We start from the raw sequence: 23,851 nt of genomic DNA, 5'->3' as shown, positions 1-23,851 counted from the left end.
TCAGGAATGCTTCCTGCTGAATTAGCATGGACTTTCTCGCAGTTGCGCATTTGACAACTGAAATATGACTTTTTGTATTCTGTCTTTCAGGGTGTGAGTATGAGATTAAAAGAGGTACAGTACCATCACATGGGAAACAGCAACCTTTTCGATGCCTTTTTCAGAAAAGAACTTAAAAAAAACATGTGGCAGGAAATATATACAGTTCATAGCTCTGAGAATTATTTCATTAAATGTTGATCTCTGTAGGGCAATATTGGTTTTTTTAACACATACCACTGTGAATCTTAATGCACCCTGGTGCATGATCAGCTCTGTCATCACTTGCTTAATGCCAGGATACTCACACGGCCTTGCTGAGAAGAGATTAACTGAATCCTTTTTCGTTAGAAGCCCGTCACAATATCTTTTAAGTTTAACAAAACACGAAATGAATGAGCCCCAGCTGTGTAGAAAGGCATCAGCGTGGCGACTTCCCATTTTCTAAGTCTTTCCTTATATGGTGCAGGCTGTCGACAGCCTAGCAACACATGGCAGGCAGAATGCAATGCAGTGTTTTCTTGTTTATTGTTTGTGGCCCTTCCTCCTTGGTCACCCCCTCAGACCCTCGCTGTGAAATGTTTGCACACTTTCAAATCTTGCGAGTGCAACTGCTTTTGCCTTCATGCTCACTTTAAGATCCAAATACGTCCAGCAGAACAGAAGAGCAAGCCTTGGTCTCTGTCTTTGTGAAACAGGGAATGCTGCGCATTTTCAAAAGGTACAGGGAGACTCAACTGCAGCCCTTTATAATGTTATGTCAACAGATCTCACTTTTCTCATTGACAGGGTGATTTCCACAACCGCCACCGATCCAAGTTTTCAAAGTCCACAAAGTCCTTTTGAGGATTGACAGAGTCCACCCAGTGAACAACAGTGAAACACAAACCCCAGGTCAGAAGCGGAAAACTGCTTGGAAGTATCTTTAAATCTGAAATTTAAACTGTTTACCCAAAAGGTTGTGGGAATGTGGAACAAGCTACACAGCCATGTTTTCGAAAGAGCGGAATGAGATTCCGGGATCAGTTTATTACAAACTACGAAACAGACCAGATGAGCGAAATGGCGTCTTATAGTTTGAAATGTTTCTTATGTTCTCATGAGTTTTATAAGTAAAACACATTGAGGATAAATAGTTATAGAGTAAATATTAGGGTTGGATGATATCCCCTTCACGGGATACAGCTCATCAATGGTGAGCCAATTTTGATGAGTCAAAGTTAGCAAGCGCAGACAGCTGTTTGACCCATGTCAGGGCTTATCAGCGGACCTTTAACAGGATAGCCAGCTCTGACCTTAAACAAGCAAATATATGTTTGTCACAAGGATACTAACTGTGGCTGCTAACTTCGGAAGCACTAAGATGAATCAGAAGTTTAGACTGGGACCCAGATTAAGTCTGTGCGAAAGCTTCTCAATTCAAAGGTCAGTTTGAAATAATTTCCTTTAAATTACCTTTACCAGCAAATTAAGTATATAAAGGAACAAGTAATAGGTTTATTCCATGCCGAAATGAGAAGAGAGAAAACACAACATTTCGGCTGTGAAGCCTTCTTCAGGTGTACCCACCTGAATTAAATTAAGTATATTATTGTTACTAAATAACTAGCGTTTGGAAAATTAGGTGCTTGTACAAAATAATATAAAAATATGATTAATAATTAGTTTACTGGTTGGTTATACACAATGGTTTTGCAAAAGCACAACTTGTGTATTAGGAAAAAAGAGCACAACCAAAACGCTTATCGATATATATATTAACATGAACCTTCACTTTTTCAAAGCACAAACTTTGAAAGTTGTTCAAACAGTGGTCATGTTTTTGGAAGGGAACATCTGAAAAAAAACTCTGGTTACAGGCGTCTTGGAAATTTAGTTTTTGTGATGGCAAGTGCTGAAAAACCTTTGATCACTTTGGTCCAGAACGCACTTAGTGATTCTGCATTTTTGGGAAGATTTCTGTGCAGTGTCTCGCTGTTTTGGATCTCAAGAAGCTGCTCTTGAACATCAGCACTGCTTGAAATGTCAACAGCTAAATCTTGGCCAAATGCGAAGCTGTATTCGCACCCAGCAGTACTCAAGTCACGTTCTCTGGGATGTAACAAATCTTACACACATTTCTAACCCAGGAATGCTCAATTACTGGGAGTTATAATTGATGTCTAAAAAATACATGCATTAAACATTTTCATTTATACTGCTTTCCACAAAAGCAAGTGTGATATAATTCTTTTATTCTTCTCAATGAAGGTGGCATTGTGGTTCCCAGGCTCTAATTACTCTTAAACAATTTTTGTTCCAGCAATTCCTCACATGTAATTGCAGCCTTTTGAAGAAGCATCACTTAAAATACCAAACATACTGACAGAAATACCACTAGCAGGTACAAAAGGTATACGGTTTCTTGATACATTACCAGGTACTAGGCAACGTTAAACACTGGCCTGTATTTGTTTGCTTTCCTCAATTGTGTTTAATTCATTAACTGACTAAAGGCATGTCAAAAAAAAAAAACTACCAGGACGTGAAGATAAGGTGATGGGGAATATTTAGCAATAATTAACCAAAATTTAACATTATCCAATTTGAACAGCATAAGGTGAAACGTGACAAAATATTTTATTACATTTTGCATAGGAAATTATAGAATGACAATATCTGTAATGCTTTGTATTACAGATACAAAGATACAGATACAATGCTTTGTAACCTCGCTCATAAACTGCAAATTGTAACACCGTAAGTGTTCGTGTTTGCTCACTTTTCACTGGCTAATTATAAGACATTCTGGAGAGTCGCATTTACAGCACATTCATGTACTCTGCATGATGTAACAGGGAATAAACATTCATCATCGAGTCTGCTAGTCACAACCTCGCAAGAAAGAAAACCGTCTATCTCGCTTTTCCTTGGTAGCCATGTGAATGTCTCTCATCATTAACACCTGCTCCTTTAAACAGGAGTGTTATGTGCACGAGTCCTCAGCTCAGGTGCACCCCTTTACTCTATTCCAGAGAAATAAAAACCATTACAGACCCTTAATGTTCACCCTAAAACCTTCTGGAAAACCTAAGAGAGCCAGTGCCAGTGACATGGTTCTGACTAAATCAGGCTTTAGCAGAGCCAGTCAGGTAGGTGAATCTCTGATGAGTCCCCACACACCATTCCTCTCTTTTCCAGAGAAATTCCAGCTTTGAAAACGTTCCCATGCCCTTTCCAGGACTCTGCATAATGAATGATCTGAATGAATGACGGTCAAAATGCCAGATTCCCAGTCTTTCGCTCATGCCATTTCACCACATTTCCCTTTCCACATCAATCACTGAGAACAATATCATTCCGACATCAGCAGTGTAAAGCATTTAATAATGTTCTGTAAAATAACTATTTTATTTTTTTAAAAAGTGGACGTAGTGTAAGAGGTTTTGGTGATACTATAATCACCTTGCCCAGCCAAAGGTTCTGCTCTGTTCTGTGGACAGATACTGTAGGAGGACTGTGGATGTTTACATATTTATCATGCAGTTGTGCCTTATATGAGCCAAACTGGAGACCACATAGCTTGAAAAGCGTTTAAGTTCCCAATCACAGCTGGAGTTTCCATTCTGCATTTTCTAATAGTTGGACATTGTACCAAAAGTGCATTTCTACCAGCAGATTGAGTAAAACTAGTCAAATAGCTAACAGCCTGCTGCCAGAAAATCATTTGTCTTCCTTGCAGGTGTCCCTAACACATCTGGCCAATGACAGAGTACCCATTCAACCAATAAACACAGAAACAGAAAAAATATATAATTGAGCATGCATTACATCATACAGAAAAACAAGTCTGACACATCATTTTCCAGACCAAATTTAAGAAACAGTTATGCCAAAAAGGCATGAGATGACCTTTTAAAAAAATTAATTATACTTTTCTACCATATTAACTGTAAAAAATATATTTTGCTTATTACAACAGCAATAATTGCTATTTATAAATGTTTATGCAAAAACAATAATGCATACTACATAAATATGTTTATAAACACTATCTCTTTCTTTAAAATCTTATTTTGTTCGACAACAGCATAAAAAGAATGGGAAAAAAGCTCCTTACTGATTCTTAGAGGTCTTAAATCTCTTGCATCAGTTCATTGCTTTAGCTCATATTCTTAAATGGCATGGTACATTTCCTTCGGTTAACGGAAAATCAAAAGCAACATATAAAGACGGATTCTCAGCAGATTTTATTAAGAAGCCATCAGCATACGACTCCACCTTTTACATGCATTTTTTAATGCCCTTTCAGAATCCTGGTCTAGATTAGACTACTTCACTTTTGACCATTCATAGAAACACAGATCGACAACTTTTCCTGTATGTGACAGATTTGAACTCCACCCCAACAGAAATCAAAGTATTCAAATCAATCATTAATTGATTTATACAGGAAGATGTCAGCCAAGAAAATGTTGTAAAGCATCTGTAAAAATGCAAAGGAGGAATCCTATAGCTCAATCTCTCATTACAGCATCTTCCACGTCTGTGCTATTGCTAACTCACTAAATTAGGAATATACAGTAGGTACAGTTTTCTCGTCCAGTACCACTTCCCAGTGGCCTACAAATGAAATGTTTAGGGCCTACAAAGGAGGGAAACACTAGTGTGTTTCAAAAAACACTCTGTTTTGAAAAAACTGTTTCGAAACACTCCTTCGAAAAACGAGCTGAAACAACATACTGTAGTTGCGATCAACTCTAGGTGCTCCAAATCAATAATCGTACGCTCTCTAGCAGCTGTTCTAGACACTAGAAGTATCTAAGTGATGGTCGCTCGACTCACTCCATCATTTCATGTAGTTTAGCATTAGAAGAGTTTAAAGTGCATCGTGTCAATCGACGTCATTCAATTGGTGTTCACCCCTCTTTTTGCACATTTCGGAGTGAAAGTGCCGAGGGCCTACAGACGCCAAAATTCAGCCCTGCCACTTCCTCATACAAGGTTTAATAACATGGAAGAGAAATTTACAGTATCTTGCAGCCTAATGCCAAGTTAACAGCATTGCAGATACTAATGAGTTCCAGCTTCAACACCTTTGAGAAAAAAAGCCCTAAACATTTAATACTAATGTTATAATTATGGTAAGGGTCATGGCTTGTTTATTTTGTTCAGCTATTAATTGTTAAGAATAATGCCTGAGATCACATTTAGAAATGATACTAACCACAGAAAGCTTGCCTATTAGCATGCTGGTCAAAAATTCAAAGGTTTGTATGGAGGAGGCTAAAACAGTTACTAGCATTCACAATGTATTGGACTGAGTAAGCGCAACCTACTATAAAACTAGCTTTAATCAGAGGTCTGTATAGGCTGAAATAAACCAAGGGATCTGGGTTTGATTTGCTAAGGAAACAGAAACTACAGACAACACAAACCATTGTCACTGAGTCTGCTCTCTGTGTCATATAAAGTGTGGTGTTTGTGGGAAATGCAACCCACTAGAGCCAATACAACCGGAAACAATACCCCATTCAGAAGCCTGGGATCTCAATCGCAATCTCACCCAAAAGCAGGGTGGTCCTTTCTGGGGCTGCCATGATAGTGGGGTCAAAAAAAAAACCTGAGCTTCCACACGTGTAGCTGGCTCTCTCCTCTTCACGCCGACGGTATCGAGCTTCTCCTGCCCATAATCCTTCACATTCAGCCCGGGCATGTTTTTGTGTAGAAAGAGAAAGCTTAACCCAGGTTAAACTTTTCAGTAAAAAATAAACATATTCAATGTTCCAAGCAGTGTTCGTATTTTCCAAGTATAATGAAACTGTACTGTATATATGTATTCATGGAAATTAAGAGCTCCTGTGCCAGCTCAGTTGCCATATGGATACTGTAACACTGTTATACACTCTCCCAACTAACAATGTTCTAAGGATTCTGGTGCACCCAGGTAAATAAACCTAACCCTAATCCTAACCTTAATTCCAACCCCAACACAGGTTTATTACATTTAGAGACGGAAAGAAAGAAAAAGGAAACGGAGTGGATCAAAAGACTTCATACTACCTTTCCACAAGGCCTGAACATCAGAAAATAAACTGGGAGGGTTTCAGTCGTTGGAAGGAGAGTGCAACACTCCTTGTCCCAGATGGTCGCTTCTTAGAGAAAATCTGGGAGAAAGAGCTTTGTTCCCCTACCCTAACCCAGGTTTATTACATTTAGCCAAACATGAGGTTTCAGTGCAAAACACGCTGATGATATGCACAAAGTGAATCTTCAGAAGTACAGTGTACTAGTACACTGGGACGTAGCGGTGATGGACTGAAGTGGGAGTTGTTTACTCCAAAGTGCGAAAAATCACTCACGCCAGATATATAAGCACTGATTCCAAAACTATTCCTGCGAAGCACGTTCCACAAATAGCTGCTGTGAAGTATTTATCAGGGAAATGAAGTGTGGAAATAAAACATCAAAACTGAAAATGACACATGCAATATTGGAGTAGCCATGTGGAAACTATTAAATTGACTCTTATAGAGGAGGAAACATGTAGAGCATTGATTCCAATAGGTTTGTGCACACGAGATGAATGTGTAAGTTCCACTTACTGGCATCATGTTGTTGATAAATGCAGTTATTTGTTACTACGAAGAATGCTGAAGAGGGAGTAAAAATGGCAAAACCAGAAAGCTAGAAAGGACGGCCTATATCTTTTAATTCAGAAACAAAAGCCCCAAAGTAAGAGGGTCAGTGTGCATAATACAGTCATACAGAAAATACTGCACCTCAAAGAACAGCTTCATCCCGATATCGTTTCATAAGTGGCTTTCGTTACGCTGCCAGGCTAATTGGGGAAACTGACCTAGGACATCTGCTCTGACCTCGCGGCATTTAAAGATGGGCATTGTCAAAACTGTGTGCTTCAGCAGCTGGTAACAGTCAAAGAGAAACCTACTGCACTAACTCTTTGAAGAAAGGCAAGGCTGAATGGCTAGAGAGCACTGGAAAAGGCCAGCAGGGAAGACCGCGGAGGCATTTTAATCCCCAGATCACTGATTGATTATTTCCTTTAGGATGAAGACGTGACAGGGCCTTAAAAGTGTGCCATCCTGTCCTTTATTGTGTCTAAGAAAAACAAAAGTTTATTGATGGATGGGGGTGTCTTCCTTCCGAGAGAGAGTTGAGCTAAAGAAGTCAGGGGCGGTGGGGCTGTTTGTTTAGGTGGAGCTGCACCCTTTTAGTGAGCCAAATCTTTGGTCACATTGTGGGTGGCCCAGCCTCCCCCCTCCAAGCAGCTGCTCCCTAAGCACAGGTTTGCTAGCATGTCACAGGCCTTCCTAAGTCACCGTTGTGTTTATATGGCTCTTCACAGCTATCACTGACCCCTCACCACCCAAATACTGACTTGCTCCGGTCGCCGTTTACAGTCCGATGTCCCCTGGGTAACTAAACAATATACAGTATATCAGCAAAGCAGCCTGTTTGCTATATTATTTTTTAAAGGTGCTTTTCTGGGAACTGGTGGAGATAAGGACAGTCAGGATATACTGTCCTTATCTCCACCTCAGTGATAATGCTTGCTGATATGGGTGTTAAATAGCTGAAACAGGCATTACCTGGTTCTTACACCCTTAGAAAAAAGTTGACTGCAGGTGCAGGAGTGACGTTTCTCTCTGACAAGACGCAGGAGAAAGGTCGCTCCTCCATCATACACTATCTGCTACCATGGCACTTATTAAATAAGTTCAAGTAGACAGCTGCTTCAGCATGCCTAGACTGCAAAGGAACAAGAAAAGGTTTATTCCATGCTGAAAAGAGAAGGAAAGAAGCACAACGTTCCGGCGCCCAAAGAAGGCTCCACAGCTGAAACATTGTGTTTCTTTTCTTCTCTTTTCAGCATGGAATAAACTTTTTCTTGTTCCTTTGCAGTCCACACATACTGATGCAGCCATCTACTAGGCATGTTCTCCAACTGTTCAACACACAACCAGAAGAAATAACCAATTCTTCTGCACACTGCCGAGGCTGCATTACAGCCCCTTAATAAGACAGTGGTTTTCTGACACCTGGGTTACACATCTCCCAAGCTGGAGAACTTCACTGTCTACGATATAAGCACATCAAGGCTGCACTGTGTTAAAACCTAATGCAACGCCAGTCTCTTAAGTTTTAAAGCTTTTTCACCCACACTTTTCTAGTGACAGTGTCATCCAGGAGTCAGTCCTGTAAGTTCTGTAATACTCCATTTATTAAAAGCAAAAAAAAAAAGTTAATTGCATTAATGGAACCCCAGCAATGTAAACAATATATTAGTGTTTCCTGACACTGTTTTACTGCTTTCAAAATAATGAATCCAATCCCCCACCCCAGCCAATTCACTGACCTGACATCAACAGGATACTAAAGAAAACACTGACACATGTGCATGGCCAATTAAATACTATACAGATAAAAGCTTAACTAGTTATTTTTTATAAAATCTGTAGAACTTTTAACTGTAAAACACACAAAACTTGGTTTTGCGCCAAATGAGACTACAGGTTCATTAGGGAGATGATAAGGAACTTCCTTTTCTAATCTCACTCTTTATGATGCCTGACCACTCACCCACTCACATCTCCCTGAGGGACTGGACTCCAGATAACCCAGGGTAAGGAGAATAATACATCTAATTGCAAGATTAACAGCAGGAAGAAATACCTCAAAACAAAGCAGGGCCTACATGTAATTCAGAAGATTAATCTTAAGGAAAACACACCAGGACTATACAAACTGCATTTTACCTCTGCTGTCACAAGCCCTGAGCACAGACAAGGCCACAGTTGCAATCCCAGCCTCAGACCACACACAGAAGGGGTTTCGAATCCCTTCAGTCAGCCATTTCTGGGCTTGGATTTCATGAAACATTGGTAAAGATGGTGCTGAAGTGTTTCGATTAATCTGAAAATGTCCCTTTTCATATGTGAGCCAACCACAAGACCCAGAGCTGGTAATTATACAGTAAAAATGAGAGTCGTGAGAGTCACATTTGACATGTGAAATCATATGTACAATACAATTTGTACTGTAAAATAGGCTAGGATGCTCTTTAAGCCACTAATTGTTGTCACTGTTGCACACTGTTACAGAACAGCTCAGCAATACAAATTCACAACATAAAGAGCCTTTCTGAACCAGCCACACACTTACATCAGTTACAAAGAAACTGCAACACACAAAAGAGCTTCTACACTAGTGCACATTAGTTATACTCAGAACTGTCCAACCCATATCTTTCAGACCCTTAATACAGAAAGCAAAGGGATTAGAAGATAATTCCCTCAGGGCACAAATACAAATAAATACAACAGGTAATTCTGCATATTGACATGCATGGTTCGCTGCACATCCTGATACCCAGTACTGTATGTGTTTAATGCTACACAAAACTCTCTTTGTCCGACGCAAGTACTGTAGACGCATTTTCACTCAAAGTAAACTGTAATGAAAGCTTTATGTCAAACCCTCACTTAATCATTGCTAGAGGATCTGAGACAAGAAGCAAATGCATGTCTGCAAGATCATTAAACCAAGAACAGTTTCCTATTAAGATTAAAAGTGTGGGATCAGTGGGATAACATTTATGATTTAGAACTTGTCTATACAGAATTTTAAGAATTCTTAAGGGAAAGGCTTTAACACTACAGAGAGTATCATAAAATACTCAGCTTTTTACTTTATATAGAAGCAGATAATTATGTTTAGACCTTCAATTTTAGTACATTCCCCTAACTACTGCCAATTCTTGAATATAAAATATTTCCAGTATCCCTATAAATACAAATAGCAATAAAAAACTGGCAGTGATTACAAACTACATATTTCATTCTTTTCAAAGAATCAAAGATTTCTGAGCCCATAAGATCTTAATGTGTGAAGTTTGTAAATCAAAAGCTTGAAAGTGATTTAATATGCATTGCTTACTTTTAGATTTAACTAAACATTAAACTGAAATATACTGTACAAAATAATTGATGTTTTTACATACACAGGGTGTACTGGGAGACACTGAATGCGAAACTGCCTGTTTGAAATCAAGAAATCAATTCGTTATCTTGATTCCTGTTGTTAATGCTTTGATCAGATGAATATTAACATCACCTTTCTTGCTACCTTGATCTAAATCAACCAACTTCTTCTCTCCTAAACACTGCCTGCCTTTCAGGATTTGTGCTAGCATGTTTGCATGTATATTTATCACAGCTATGTTAAAATCTGAAATCTGTGTCTTCAGTCTGATTTGTACTGAATCTCACAGCTGTGAGCAAGGCTAAAAGCTGTTCAGAACACTGAACTGAACGTCAACACCAGAAACACTAACATGGAACTGTATCTTCCAGCCTTCCTGTCACATCTTCAGTCTCTCCAAGTTTAGAGTGGAATCACTTCCTTACACAACACATAAACACGGTAAACTCTGCTACTTGCCGAGATCTCTTTCTGCACTTTGTCGTAAGACAAAAAGAGAGCACCAGTTTCCAATCCATCTCTGGAGACATGGAAGCTGTAACGAACAGGCTCCTGGGATCTTTCAGTAAGAAGAGCCTGGCTGAGGTCCTTAACGTAGTTCTCTCTCTTCATTTCCATCTCCTTAGCCTCTCTGGACACCTCCTCTTCAGACACTAGGTTTGCAAGCAGAAACAGAGATACAGTAAAACCTGCGTCCTGTCTTCTTACCATAAGATTTATGTGCACATGCGAACAATAGATTGGAGACGGAGTTGAATGACGAAACCGGTTCTTATCTAAAACTAGTGTTATATCTGAAGGTAATGGGCCACATAACCTAATGTATACAGCACCATCATTTGGGAAAAAAAACATACCTTTAGTTAGAATACAGTACTAACAATTCTGCTTTATGATAGATAATGCAGGATTTACAGACATTTATAATGAGCTTTGAAGATATGGTTTACATTATGTTTGTATACAAATTGTCATTCACTGAAATTCACTCTATATTTAAAGTATTAAAGGTACTGCCGAAGTTTTCATCCCCTTCAAGAGCTGCACTGAAATAACCTTTAAGAATTTGCTTCACTATTCTATACTCATGCAAAAAAAAAACAGTGTGCAGAATATGCCCACAATTATTATGAGTAGACGCCTGATTAATGAAAGACCTTTCATTTTGGTTTTAAGGCTAAAACGAGATATCAAAAGTTACTGATTTAATTATAAGAAACTGACTGTGTGGAAGATATCTGTCTGAATATAATAAGAACATTGTCCTAAAGATGGTGAAGACTCGTTACACCTAACAACAGAAGAGCCCTTAGAATCACTACTGACTAATAAAAGGCATGTAAAGTCTGGTACAACTGGTACATAATGAATGCTGCACTATCCTATTAAAAGATCTGCCCATTATATGTATGGAAGATATATTTTCATGTTTTTCATTGCATTTCAAATAATATGTATTGAACGAATTGGGTAACTATAATGCTCCTTGCTCCAGTATGTGTGTGGTGTACGAGAGATTTCAGGATACAATGATAGGAGTCATTTCTGTCAAGTGTATATCAATCAGTTATAACATTCTGCAGAATCAATCAGCTAGGTACAGCTGTTCACATACCGTATTACATTAGATTCAAGGCTGATTATACACAGAAGCCAGGTTGAGAGTTTCAATCACCACCAGCAATCACCAGATCCAACATCATGTATCAACAGGTGTGCTTTATTGCGGTTCAACCAAAGCTCTCAATGTCTCCATTTGAGTTGTCATTTTTGTGAAATATATCCGTCCAGTCTGAGCTCAACACTGCAGGTGTCCATATACATATGCACACTACAGCATATTGATAAGAAAAACCAATCCTGAGAATAGAATTTCTGAATTACCTAAATAACTGCACTATCAGTTATAAGTTTCTGTTTGTGAAGCTGATGTGAAGCTCATGAAGCAGATTGTGAATTCTTTGATTTGTCAGTTTTGTGCAACAATGTTACTTTTTCTCCATATCACTGATTCAAACTGTATGACTGTATGATTCATCTGTATGACACATTGTTTTCTACTAATCATAAGACAAAACAAAAAGACAAAATGAAAGATCTGTCAGAAATCAGAAAAAGGAAGTAGTTGGCTAATTCATTTGCTACATTGAGTCAGATAAAAAAATAAGGATAATGCATTATAGAATGGAATGAAATGACAATGCTGTATTAAAGAAACCATACCTGAAAACTGAGGGATATGAAAAAGAAATCTATTTACAGTGTAGGTAGACAGAAAACCGCTTTAAGAGCTTGATTTTGTAACAGGTAAGATTTCACTCAATGTTCCAGTGCCAGAACATACAATATAGTGTATGTTGATATGGGTAATTAAAACAACAGGTTTAATGCTGGGCATTATGAGGTTGATCTAAGGACAGGGCATGAAACACTAGCCAGTCCCAGGAAAAGTGATACGCAAATTGCAAAACAAATCTCCAATACGTGACTTTAACCCTTTTACAGTCATCTACACACAAGCTGCTTTACCGGATGAGAAAACACAGAACGGCAGTGAACTTTTAAATGTTCTACTGTAATGTGTAGCATTTTTTCTGGACTGGCAAAGATAAATAAAAGCTTTGGCATCCTTCATCGTCTGTTTGGGTCTTTGTGTGTTCAATGATTTCAAACAGAAATCGGAATGTCATTGCCTGGTTCCTCTCACCTGCTCCACTCCAGGCAGACTGACCATCGCAGAGCACAACGCTGAAGCCCGACCCAAGATCTTCCCCCCTCTTCACCCGCAGGAAGAAGATTTTGCCCGGTTCAGAGGAAATGCTGATTCGACGCACACTGGTACCCATTCCTCCACACTCTGGCAAACACAATCGATCAGACTTGCTCCAGGACCTGAGGCAGATATAAGACAATCAATCTGATTTGAAAAAATCTACTTTTAAATATTGAATCTTATCTTGAAATCTCATGACAGTAACCATGTTTTAGCTTGTGTTTTCCCACATAGGAAAGGATCTCATAGCTTTCTCAGATCTTCTGTCACCTAGTACACTTGCACTTGCAAGGCAGACTTGTTCTCCCAGTATGCTGATGTTCTTGGAACGTCATGCTTATGAAATACTCTTTTCTTTTAAACAGAACAATACACTTTAAAATGAGATTTTTTTTTGCAAGAAATATTTAAATAGGCCTTTGAGAAATACACACAACAGTCCATATTCAACAGTGATTGCAAAAGTATTCAGCACCTGCCAATAATATTACATTAGGATGCATATACTTATTTGCTTTTACAAATGAACTTTGTTTTATTTAGAACTGTAATGATCAATGTCATATGTGCGGGAGGTTGAAAGTCAGCACAAAAGCTTTGCACAGTGGGATGGGGTATGTTTGTTCATTCCTCCTGACAAACGTATTTCACTCCTAACAAGTCGACTGGGGAGAATTCACAGTCAACAATCGTCAAGCAAACCTTGTCACAAACTTTCTATTGGATTCGTATCAGAACATTGAAGTTTGCGGAGCAGTGGCACTGTGGCTAAGGATCTGCGCCTGTGGCTGGAAGGTTGCCGGTTCGTATCCCGTGGCCGGCAGAGGAATCCTACTCCGTTGGGCCCCTGAGCAAGGCCCTTAACCCCAACTGCTCCAGGGGCGCCGTATAAATGGCTGACCCTGCGCTCTGACCCCAAGCTTCTCTCCTCGTCTGTGTGTCTCATGGAGAGCAAGCTGGGGTATGCAAAAAGACGAATTCCTAATGTAAGAAATTCTATATGGCCAATAAAGTGATCTTAACTAACTTAAACATTCATTCCATTGTTGTCGGACCACTTCATTGTGCTTTGGCCCTGTACTGAAATGTGATTTTAGAACCGATTTTAGATTCTTGGGCAACTAAAACAAGTACTGTATTTCTCAAGACTTTGCTCCATCTATTTTCCCCTTAGTCTTGACATGCGTCTCCACTGAAGAGAAGCAGCCCCGTAACTTGATGCTGTTACCAGCATACTTGAGAGCTGGGGTGGAGTTGACTGGGTAATGTGTTGTATTGGGCCTGCATCAGATGTAACTCTTTGCATTTAGACTACAAAAACATCAGTTTTTGTCTAATTTGATCATAAACCCTTCTGTTACCCTCCATGTCTGCATTGTATTTTCTAGAAGATTTGAGATGAATTGTTTGCAGGAATGTCTTCTGTCATTGCTTTCACCCATAGAGACTACCTCATGCTGGGAACAGTGATAGTGTATGAACAACAACTCCCATTCTAGACAAAAGAAACTGCAAATATTTCAAAATCACTGTTGGCTTCACAGTTACTTTACTAACCACTTACCTGCTTGCTCAGCTGCTGAGTTTGTGTCTTGGTAATATGCTGCAAATTCCAGTCCAGTTGTCAATAATGAACTTCACTGAATTAAACTAGCTTTCTTCTACTCTATGCCTTTATCAGTTTATGCATAATTTGTTTCAACAACTCCTTGGTTTTCATGGTCAATTTGGTGTGTCACAATATGAGCTTGAAATGGCTTGAAATGCAGTATCTGACTGAACTTACAGAGACAGATGCAGTTACTCTGAACTGGTCAATTCACACCACTTTGATTACACACAGACAGGGAACGTTGCATGAATGCTGTGATCTTTCAGACTGTTATTTTGCACCTCAACTGATTTAGGTCTTCCGTAATAAAGAGGGTTGAATACTTATGCAACTGAGAATCTTCTCATTTTCTATAAAGATCTCATTTATTTGCTCGCCATCAGCATTTTTACCTTTACCAGTTTGAAGTAGACTCTGTAGATTTGTTGTACTGTTATTGCAAGCTCAGACAGAAACAAAATGTAGAAGCTTTGCGGTGGGTGAATAATTGTGCAAGGCACTGTAATCAGAAAAGCAAGAAACACTTCATTAATTAATGCATCTTTTTACCTTGCGTTGATAAGTTGCACAGACCATAATGTTCTGTTTTCTCCATCACTCACAACAACAGTTGTTAAGAAACACTCAGAGGAAAATGAATGGAACAATTTTCTTCTAGGTTTTCATGTTTGGTTTGCAATTGAAGCCTTTCACAAGGCCCAGGGGTATGTTAAAAACCACATGCCTCCAAGGCTCACTTTTACTCCAAACAACACTGCAGCTTAATGAAAACAACCCCTCACTTCATAACAACCCTGAATGGTTTCAAGTTAGATAACACCAATAGAAAATATCAAATACATGCACTGATTCATAAAATTACAGTAGCTGTAGAAGCAACAGACAGGATCTTGTATGGACCAGACATGTACCATGCACAGGTACTGTATACAGTAGGTATCCAATATGAATTAGTTGGACTAGTGCACAAATATTCCAGTTCTCAGATATAAACTGCTTATACAGCAGAGAGGACAAATGTGTGCCCACTCATTGAAACAGAACCATACAATTGGATTAAAATGGATGACCTTGTGTTGACAGTGGTGATATTGATATCTGATTACAATCTTTTCTTCCCATCTAAAGTGCATTCTCAATTCAATGATACAAGGCTGTTTCTCATTTCTTTAGCTCACCCGCTGTGCAGTGGGTGATCTGCTATCCTATGGCTACCACACATCGCCAGGATACCACCTTCACTGCTCGCAGAGGGGCTAAATGGGCCAAAGGACCTCTTCTTTGCTGAATGGACTGGGTCACCTCCTACATGAAAAGTGCTTTCTAAAATGTCGAATAAACTCAAATACTGTAAGTATATTTATGGTGGTCTGCTTGAAACCTGGGACAACAGTGTAAGCTTCCAGAGCTACAAAAGGCTTTTCTCGGGGGCTGATTATAACATCTAAAGTGGAATTACGAATCAGAAAAGAGCTTCAACAATACAATTTATTGTTAAAGAGGCAACTTACTCAACCATGGACACGAACATTAATTGTGAGCATTAAACTAAAAAATGGCAGCAAGACAATATTTTATACACTGTAAGTATCAATATCTTTTGGTAATTTTCTTGGCAGTAAGAACTATAGAGGCTTGTACTCTCAGTGGTTATGGAAACTTAACCTTTGAGTACAATAAACTGCATAGAGGGGTAATGTGTCAACGTTTATATATTACTTACTCAACAAACATTCCAATAAAGAGAAAGATTAGCTCCGTGCTGAAATGACAAAAAAAAACAATTATACCTGTGGAACCCTCTTTAGGTAAGAGAATATTTACCAATTTTTTTTTTATGTACCACCATAGATGTGACGACCATAATTTGTAAACCTTTTGTGCATACGTTTGGGGACCCCTGTATCTACTGTTTTTTATCATTCTTACTGTAATCTTGTCATTGATCTGCTTGCTTGTCTTGACTTTTTTTCTGCACTCTGCCTGGATTAAAACAAACAACAAATCAGTCATTAAGAATTTGCTCCCTTCTTTCTGATCCGAAACCTCTTCAAAGTCAATCATCGGATGCTGAACGGACGCGGAATGTCACTGTGTAAACGGGCCCATCACGACCGTTTGCTTCTTCCTTCCACTTAAGTCCTGCTGGTTATGTTTCAGCTCACACAGCGGAACGAGAGGCATCCTGAAACTGAAAACGGCTCAGGGTTGATACCACTTTCAAATGCCATGTGACTTTTTATAAGGGCTGAATGAAAATTTGCCAGACACACTTCAAACGGGACAGTGAGAGCCTTTTGACTGCGACGAAGAAATATTTCGCTGGGTCAAAAGCCAAAGGACACAGCGGTCCTTCAGGACCAGAGCTGAGAATCACTGGCCTGTTTCCTCCATGGGTATTCTTTTTATTATTATTTATTTTGTACTTTATGGGTACTTCCACGGAAAACACAGGCTGCGTAACAAAATACCACCACACAGTATGATGCCAATAATGCAACACTCCTTACATCGTATCTCAAACATATCTGAAACCATGAAGAGCCACATCAGGTTTGGCAGTGACAAATCTACCACCAGGATAAAAGTTACGGTATTGAATGACATATTAGTATATGTAATAGTATATTATGTGTAATAGAATATGCTCCAGTATGCAATATACATCAAGGCTGTGCATTTCTTCCTTACCTTTTATAAGCAATTCCAACCTGAAGGTAGAAAAAGCAGCATTTCAGCTGTGGAGCCTTCTTCAGGTGTGAAGGCTTTTAAATACAAGGTCTCGATAATTTGAGACCAGAGTTGGATGCAGCCTTTACGTGTTCCTTTGCAGCTTGGACACTGATGCAGTTCCCTATTAAAACCATTCCTACTGGACTGAGATGAACTAATTTACCCATTAAATGTATTATGTTACTGGGAAAGGGAGGTGTGAGAATCCAACAACAACACTGTGTAGTAGTAACTTGGAGATTTCAGGGACTCAAGTCTCATTCCAAGTTTCAAGGACTGTCAGTGACCCCCATGAAATGACTTCAGAATGAAGCAAATGGGTTCTTGTGAAATCACTGAAAAGTTGGCTTTTGTTCCCATTAAATGTGAAAAATGGGTTCAGCGTTGAAATATAAAAGTCTGCTTTACAGTAACGTCTTAATGTTTCATGTACAGCAGGAATTCACCTTCGCTCTCAAGATGAATAAGAACCCAGGTGCTCCCACACAGTCTCTACCTGCACCTACAAGACCCACGACTACACTCCTTTCCCCATCGCCCATCTCCCACTCACACCCACTGTGCTGCCGATCATGTTGTCTTCCTGGCCAGCCACATTAGGATACACAAGAAATGACCACTGGACGTGTTGAAAAAATCCCGAATGTCAAATTCTGTGATTGCACTTCGATCTCCCTAACAACCTCAGCCTCTGGGCAGTTGTTGCTTTTTACTTACTGCTTTTTTTGCTTTTTACTTATTGCTTTCTAAACTACTTGGGGAAAATCAATTATCATTGTCAATGGCAAGATACATAGAAACGCGAGATTTGCAAGAAACACATGCAGTATAGCAGGATCCATACTCATGGAACGCTCCATTGGAAATATCCTTACCTAGAAACCACTAGTAGCTGCTGACTGTGGGGCGTCCGTAAAGTGATGTTGGCTTTTGAAAAAGTTCATGATTCAGTGAAGTATACAGCAAAATGTAAAACCAATGCTTATTTAACTGAACTGATATATGCAATTATGACTAAAATATGCAATCAGAAACAAAAACAACATGCAAATACGCACCTCCAAATGCCAATACAAAGCACTGTCGCTTAAGAATGTGTAACACAAAGTCAACTTGACCAAAGACATCAGAAAAAAAAATGAAGGCGATTTAAAATTACAAGTAAAAATTACGAAAAAACAGTCATGCTGTTTAAGATGGGCTAAAGATTAAAAAGACTATTTATATTTTAGAACAGATTAAACGTTAACCTCAAAAGAGGATGGCTGAGACACAGTAACATCTGCACACAAGACAATGGCCTAACGACAGTAACGACAGACAAGCACCCAAATTAAATCAGCAGTCACTCAGGAGCTGCACTGTGATAGGAAGGAGAGAAACTTCAGAGATAATGAAAGAATTTGGCTGAATAGTTCCATTAATGTGGAGAGGAAGCTGAATACCCTTTTTACCTAACCTGTATTGAGACATTCAAATTCATACAGATTGTTCAGGTGGTCCCTAGGAAAAACATTTTCCTTGTAGTACAGTATATACAGTATGGACAGGATCTGGCAAAATTATTCACACCCTTGCATAGTCTTTATATTTTGTTTCTTTAATTAAAAATGGAAATGTCATGATAGTGAAAAATCAAATTAACAACCCACACAGTTAGTTAAGTGGTCTCTGTGTGGAATAATAGTGGTTCACAACTATTTCAGGGTAAATACATCCATCTCTGTGAGGTCCCCCAGTCAGGTAGTATATTTCAAGTTTATATTTGAACCATGAAGGCAAATACACATTCAAAACAACTGAGGGATAAAGATGTAGAAAGGTACAGAGCAAAAAAGGGGATACAAATCTTTCAAAGACTAAAAATTAATATCTCTTTGAGCATGGTGAAGGCAATCATTAAGAGGTGGAAGGCACCCAGACACTGTCTAGGTCAGGCTGCCCCTCTATACTGAGCAGCCAGGCAGGGAGGAAGATGGTTAAGGATGCCACCATGAGGCCACCTGACACTTTGACAGAGAATTCCATGACCATGAGAGGAGATAATGTTCATTGGTCATCAACATCCCAATCATTCCACAAAAGAAGCATTCTTATCATTTTTGGTCTAAATGAAGTCGCATCTAACACATACCCAACACAGAGCTTCACTCAGATAATACCATCCCGACTGTCAAGAATGATGGGGGCGACTTTATGTGACAGTTCTGTTTCTCATCAGCAGGTACTGGGGTGCTTGTCAAGACTGAAGAGAACATAAATAGAGCAAAATACTTAGTGGAAAACCAGCTTCAGATCTAAAACTGGGACAAAAATTCACCTTTCTGCAGGACAGCTATCTAAAGTACAAGGCCAAAACTACACTGAAGTGGCTTATGAATAAGAAAGTTAATACCCTTGAGTAACCAAGTCAAAGTCCTGACCTGAGTCCTATTAAGGACATGTGGAAAGAAACTGCTGTCCATAAGTTATCCCCAAGGAACTTGAGAGAGGTTAAGCAAATCTGCCAGGATGAATGGGCAGGTTCTGCACCAAGCTGATACTCTGCACCAAGGTTATACTCTATACTCTGCAAGAAGACGTGCAGATACAAGCAGTGCCAAACACAATCAACATATTTCATTTCTTCCTCTTAAGAATTTAAGTTTAAACCATTGTGTATGCATCACTTTGTAGCTTCAAAAGCCGGATACCATAGGTGGAGTCTGAATGCGTCACAGGCCACAGATGATTTTGACGAAGAACGGATTGAACACACAAGAGACGCACACCAGCTTCAGACACAAAATTTGTCAGAGGAGAGTGGCATTAATATTGCACTCACGTGTAAAAATGTGCCATAAAGAAGGCCGCAAGTGCAGAATTGCGACTTCTGACCACAGCTGGCAGCTCCCAGATGGCAACCGAGCGTAGCTATGCCAGCCAAAATCAGTTGTATGCCTTCCAACTAAAACTGCCAGGTTACTGCTCCTGCTGTTGGCTGCCTCATAAACACTATAATGGCTTAACACCAACCAGACAAAGTGCTAAAGATAAACAACTCAATTCCTGACTGTTGCAGCTTCTCAATAAATGTGATTTACAAGTATTGTCCTCAGACTCCACGGCCCCCACCTGCAGTCTAAGTTGGATGGCAAATGCCTGGAGAGGGAGGGAAGAGCACAGGAGGGGATCCTCTGTAGGCCCACAGGGAACAACTCGCCTGTTATCTCCCCATGCCCATCAGTCAAGGCTCACTGGCAGGTTGCTGCCTTGCACTGGGAATGAACTGACTGTCACCATTCACTGCAACACTGAATGGGAACTGACAGCAGAAAGGCAGGCTTGGCTGTGCCCCACACAGACATCTCTGTAAACGTGCAGTCACCTTTTAAAATTAGAAAGTTGAACAAGTCAAGTAAAACAAGAACAAGCAGATAAGATGCACGTAGAGGAGTGTGAGAAGCCCTTAATTATAGGACTTGAAAGCTTGTCCTGTTCTACACAAGACCTAAAATAATCCATATATTTTCATAGAAGTTCCCATGTTTCAACTAAATGATTCTTCACTGTACTGCATGGTCTAGTACAATAAGGTCTACCTCATCATTGCTGCTTGGAAAGCAGGCTTTTATTATTTTATTATAATTAGTAATGCTACTTATATACAGTAGTGCCTACTTTTCCATATACATAAGTGCAACTTTTCTGGGTTCTGTCACATTCACAGTCAAATTTACTGCAGTGCAAACATTAACTAAATAGAGCCAGGAAAGGCATTTTTCTGATCCTGGGAGGCATTACGTTTTTTTATTCTATCTCATAAAGACAAACCTTCTTGTTTGGTGAGAGTGAAAGCCAGTTCTTGATTACTCTGTGCAACCTAAGGTATCCAATTTGCATGAACACATCACTCACCTAGGTCAACAAACACCAATAAAAGCGCAGGCTGCCAAATTAGAATTTATAAGGGTGAAAGACTATGTCAAATTATGTGGCGATACTGCTCCCTAATTCAAGGTGTCCGTAGTGATAAGTGGGTAGCTAACAACATGTTACAGCTATGTTGCTGTCATTAACTGTGCTGTAATTAAGAAACATTCTGAACATGCTCTACACTTGTAACTTACACTCACCTCGAGGAAAGAGAGAGAGAGACAGCTATTCAAAGGGCAAGGCACATATTGTACTGTACCTCCTAACTCTTGCACGTACAGCACAGGTGCAATCCCTAGTTAATGACATCTTCGATCTCTCACTACATCCCATCCTTAGAACTACAACCTGCCCTAAAGGGCTGTAAGTAGCAAACAAGTTATTCATGTATAAATATGAATAAGTTATCCATGTAGTTTCCATGTAAGGGCCAATTGGAAATTTGGCCAGGACGCCGGGGTTACACCCCTACTCTTTTCAAGAAACACCCTGGGATTTTTAAAGACCACAGAGAGTCAGGACCTCGGTTTTACGTCTCATCCGAAGGATGGAACCTGTTTACAGTATAGTGCCCCCGTCACTATACGGGGGCATTAGGACCCACATGGACAACAGGGTGAGCGTCCCCTGCTGACCCCACTAACACCTCTTCCAGCAGCTACCTTAGTTTTTCCCCAGGAGGTCTCCCCTCCAGGTACTGACCAGGCTCACACCTGCTGAGCTCCAGTGGGCTGCCAGTTATGAGTTGCAGAGTGATATAGCTGCTGGCCAAGTAGAAGCAAGTCACCCTTAACCTTGAGAATCTGGCAGAGAGAGATAGCTTCCTCTTTATATTCATTATTATAATCTGCCTGATACCATTATTCGAGGCAGTTTAACACACTCTTTGTATAATGAAGCATCATACCTTCATTATCTTCGTTGGCCACTGAGTTACACAGCATGGTTAACAATGATCTAATGAATGTTTGTGGACACCACAAGATACTGAACTACAAATTGCAGACTTCAGGTGTTGCATATCTAGATAACTTTTTACTATTGTTCGTGACTAAAAAGGATTCAACTTCAAGTCAATTTACTGCAAAACCCAGAAGATTTGTATTGCATCTGTAAATATAAATCTGGTATGATTAATATAGTATATACAACGTTGAACCTAATGTACAGATCACCCAATTACTTTCATGTGCACTGTGAGAACAGACAGTCAACACAGATCCCTATCTCCGAATATACCTACTGCATTAACCAGATGTTGACAAAATATCCATACCAGACAGACAGGGCTGAGCTTGGCTTCTCTCCACCCAGCTTCACATGAAATACTCAAGGGTACCTACAGCAGAGTGAGGATGACCCCAACATCAGCAGTGCCAAGACTCAACCCACAAAGTTCCCTACCAGGCACCACATGTTTCATTTCATTATGACTAACCATGTCAGCACTTCACACTGCTTTAAAAACAGCGGATTAGAAGATTAAGACTGAGAGAGAGTATAGCATTATTCACCAATTTTTTTTGTTTCATTTTATTTGGAGCAAACAAAAGATTATGCACAAAAAACAATAATAAGCGAATGATTAAGAATAATCACTGTGAATCAGTTGCACAGGGGTCAAAGTGCACACAATTATAAAAGTATTTTGTGTATATGCACAGAATTACCACATGATTTTGCATATTCTTATGTAATCCAAATTGGTTATTTAATTTATATATTTAAAGGCTGCTGGTATATTTCTTTGCTGACAGCTGCAGATTATTACCATTAATATTAAGAAGTCTATTGGAGTTCTGGCCCTAAAAATCCTAAACCCCCTGTGATTTGTCTGAATTCAGATCCACAACACAGATATATCAGATATACCGTTCAATATATCTATTAATAGTAGAGATATACCGCTCTACTACATAGCAGTAGTAGTAGCCCCTGCTTATGTCTCAGACGGATCAATTGTAGAAATGTGAAGAAACAGTTCTGAATGTTCAGAATCACACATGTCAAAAAAACTGCACATGATCTTCACCATGTGATTCCAGAAGACAGCATTTACAATTTGTATTGGGGTTGTCTGAACATCATTCAGAACACATTTTATCACTGAAAATTCATTCAACACCAATAAAACTTGCCTCAGGCACATGAGTTGGTCTGTTGTTAACCTTTTGTTTTCTTGACCTGGTGCAGATGACCATTTCTCCCAATTCTCCCTCCATCAACCAAAGTTGTTCAGTGGTGCACCCACTGTAGTTATAGCTGACATGCCATATGAGGTCATTAAGGCCTCTAAAAGTTGTTAATAGTCACACATGAGATGGACTTGCTAATTAATGTGATTAATCTATTAACTAATAAGATAATGGGGCGGAGCAGTGGCTGTGTGGCTCAGGATCTGCGCCTGTGGCTGGAAGGTTGCCGGTTCAAATCCCGCAGCTTTTAATGTGCCTCTTCCATTGCAAAATGTGCAGCATTTTTCTGTCCAGCCCACATTATAAATGGGTGCAGGTGCCTCATTACCATTAATCACAGGGACAAGACTGGCACAACTCATTTTACAGAACAAAAGTCAGGCTGAGCCAGATGTGGAGGAACACTGAGATATATGGGGCTGTCATGTGAAAACCTGGCTAGTTGGAAGCATATTTTATAATATCATGTCAGAATACAGACCAAACCTATGTTTTGTTTTTTTTTTTAGTAAAGATTTTTTTATATAATTGATACTAACCCTACTTTCAGAGAAGTAGTAAGAAATTTGTTTTAAAACAATTGTTTTAAGTCTTTTTGGG

At 39.4% G+C, this 23,851-nt stretch overlaps 1 protein-coding gene across 6 annotated transcripts in view; it reads right to left on the bottom strand.

Moving 5' to 3' along the window:
* The window catches only part of xrcc4 (X-ray repair complementing defective repair in Chinese hamster cells 4), a 156,016-nt gene that overhangs the window by 126,547 nt on the left and 5,618 nt on the right, over nt 1–23,851 (bottom strand). For 3 of the 6 annotated variants that reach the window (XM_015360694.2, XM_069187508.1, XM_015360684.2), the window contains 2 exons: nt 12,731–12,915; nt 10,483–10,676 (listed from right to left, as the gene is read on the bottom strand). In XM_015360694.2, the coding sequence (XP_015216180.2) occupies nt 10,483–10,676; nt 12,731–12,869 (333 nt within the window). In that variant the 5' untranslated portion in view covers nt 12,870–12,915. Of the gene's footprint in view, nt 1–10,482; nt 10,677–12,730; nt 12,916–16,131; nt 16,171–16,337; nt 16,367–23,851 lie in introns of those variants that run through there. The other 3 variants (XM_015360674.2, XM_015360688.2, XM_069187509.1) reach the window with 2 other exon arrangements.

This window comes from Lepisosteus oculatus, chromosome 3, assembly GCF_040954835.1.
Source record: "Lepisosteus oculatus isolate fLepOcu1 chromosome 3, fLepOcu1.hap2, whole genome shotgun sequence".
Lineage (NCBI taxonomy): Eukaryota > Metazoa > Chordata > Actinopteri > Semionotiformes > Lepisosteidae > Lepisosteus > Lepisosteus oculatus.
Note: the sequence above shows the minus strand (reverse complement) of the source record. Positions and strands in the feature narration are given on the sequence as shown.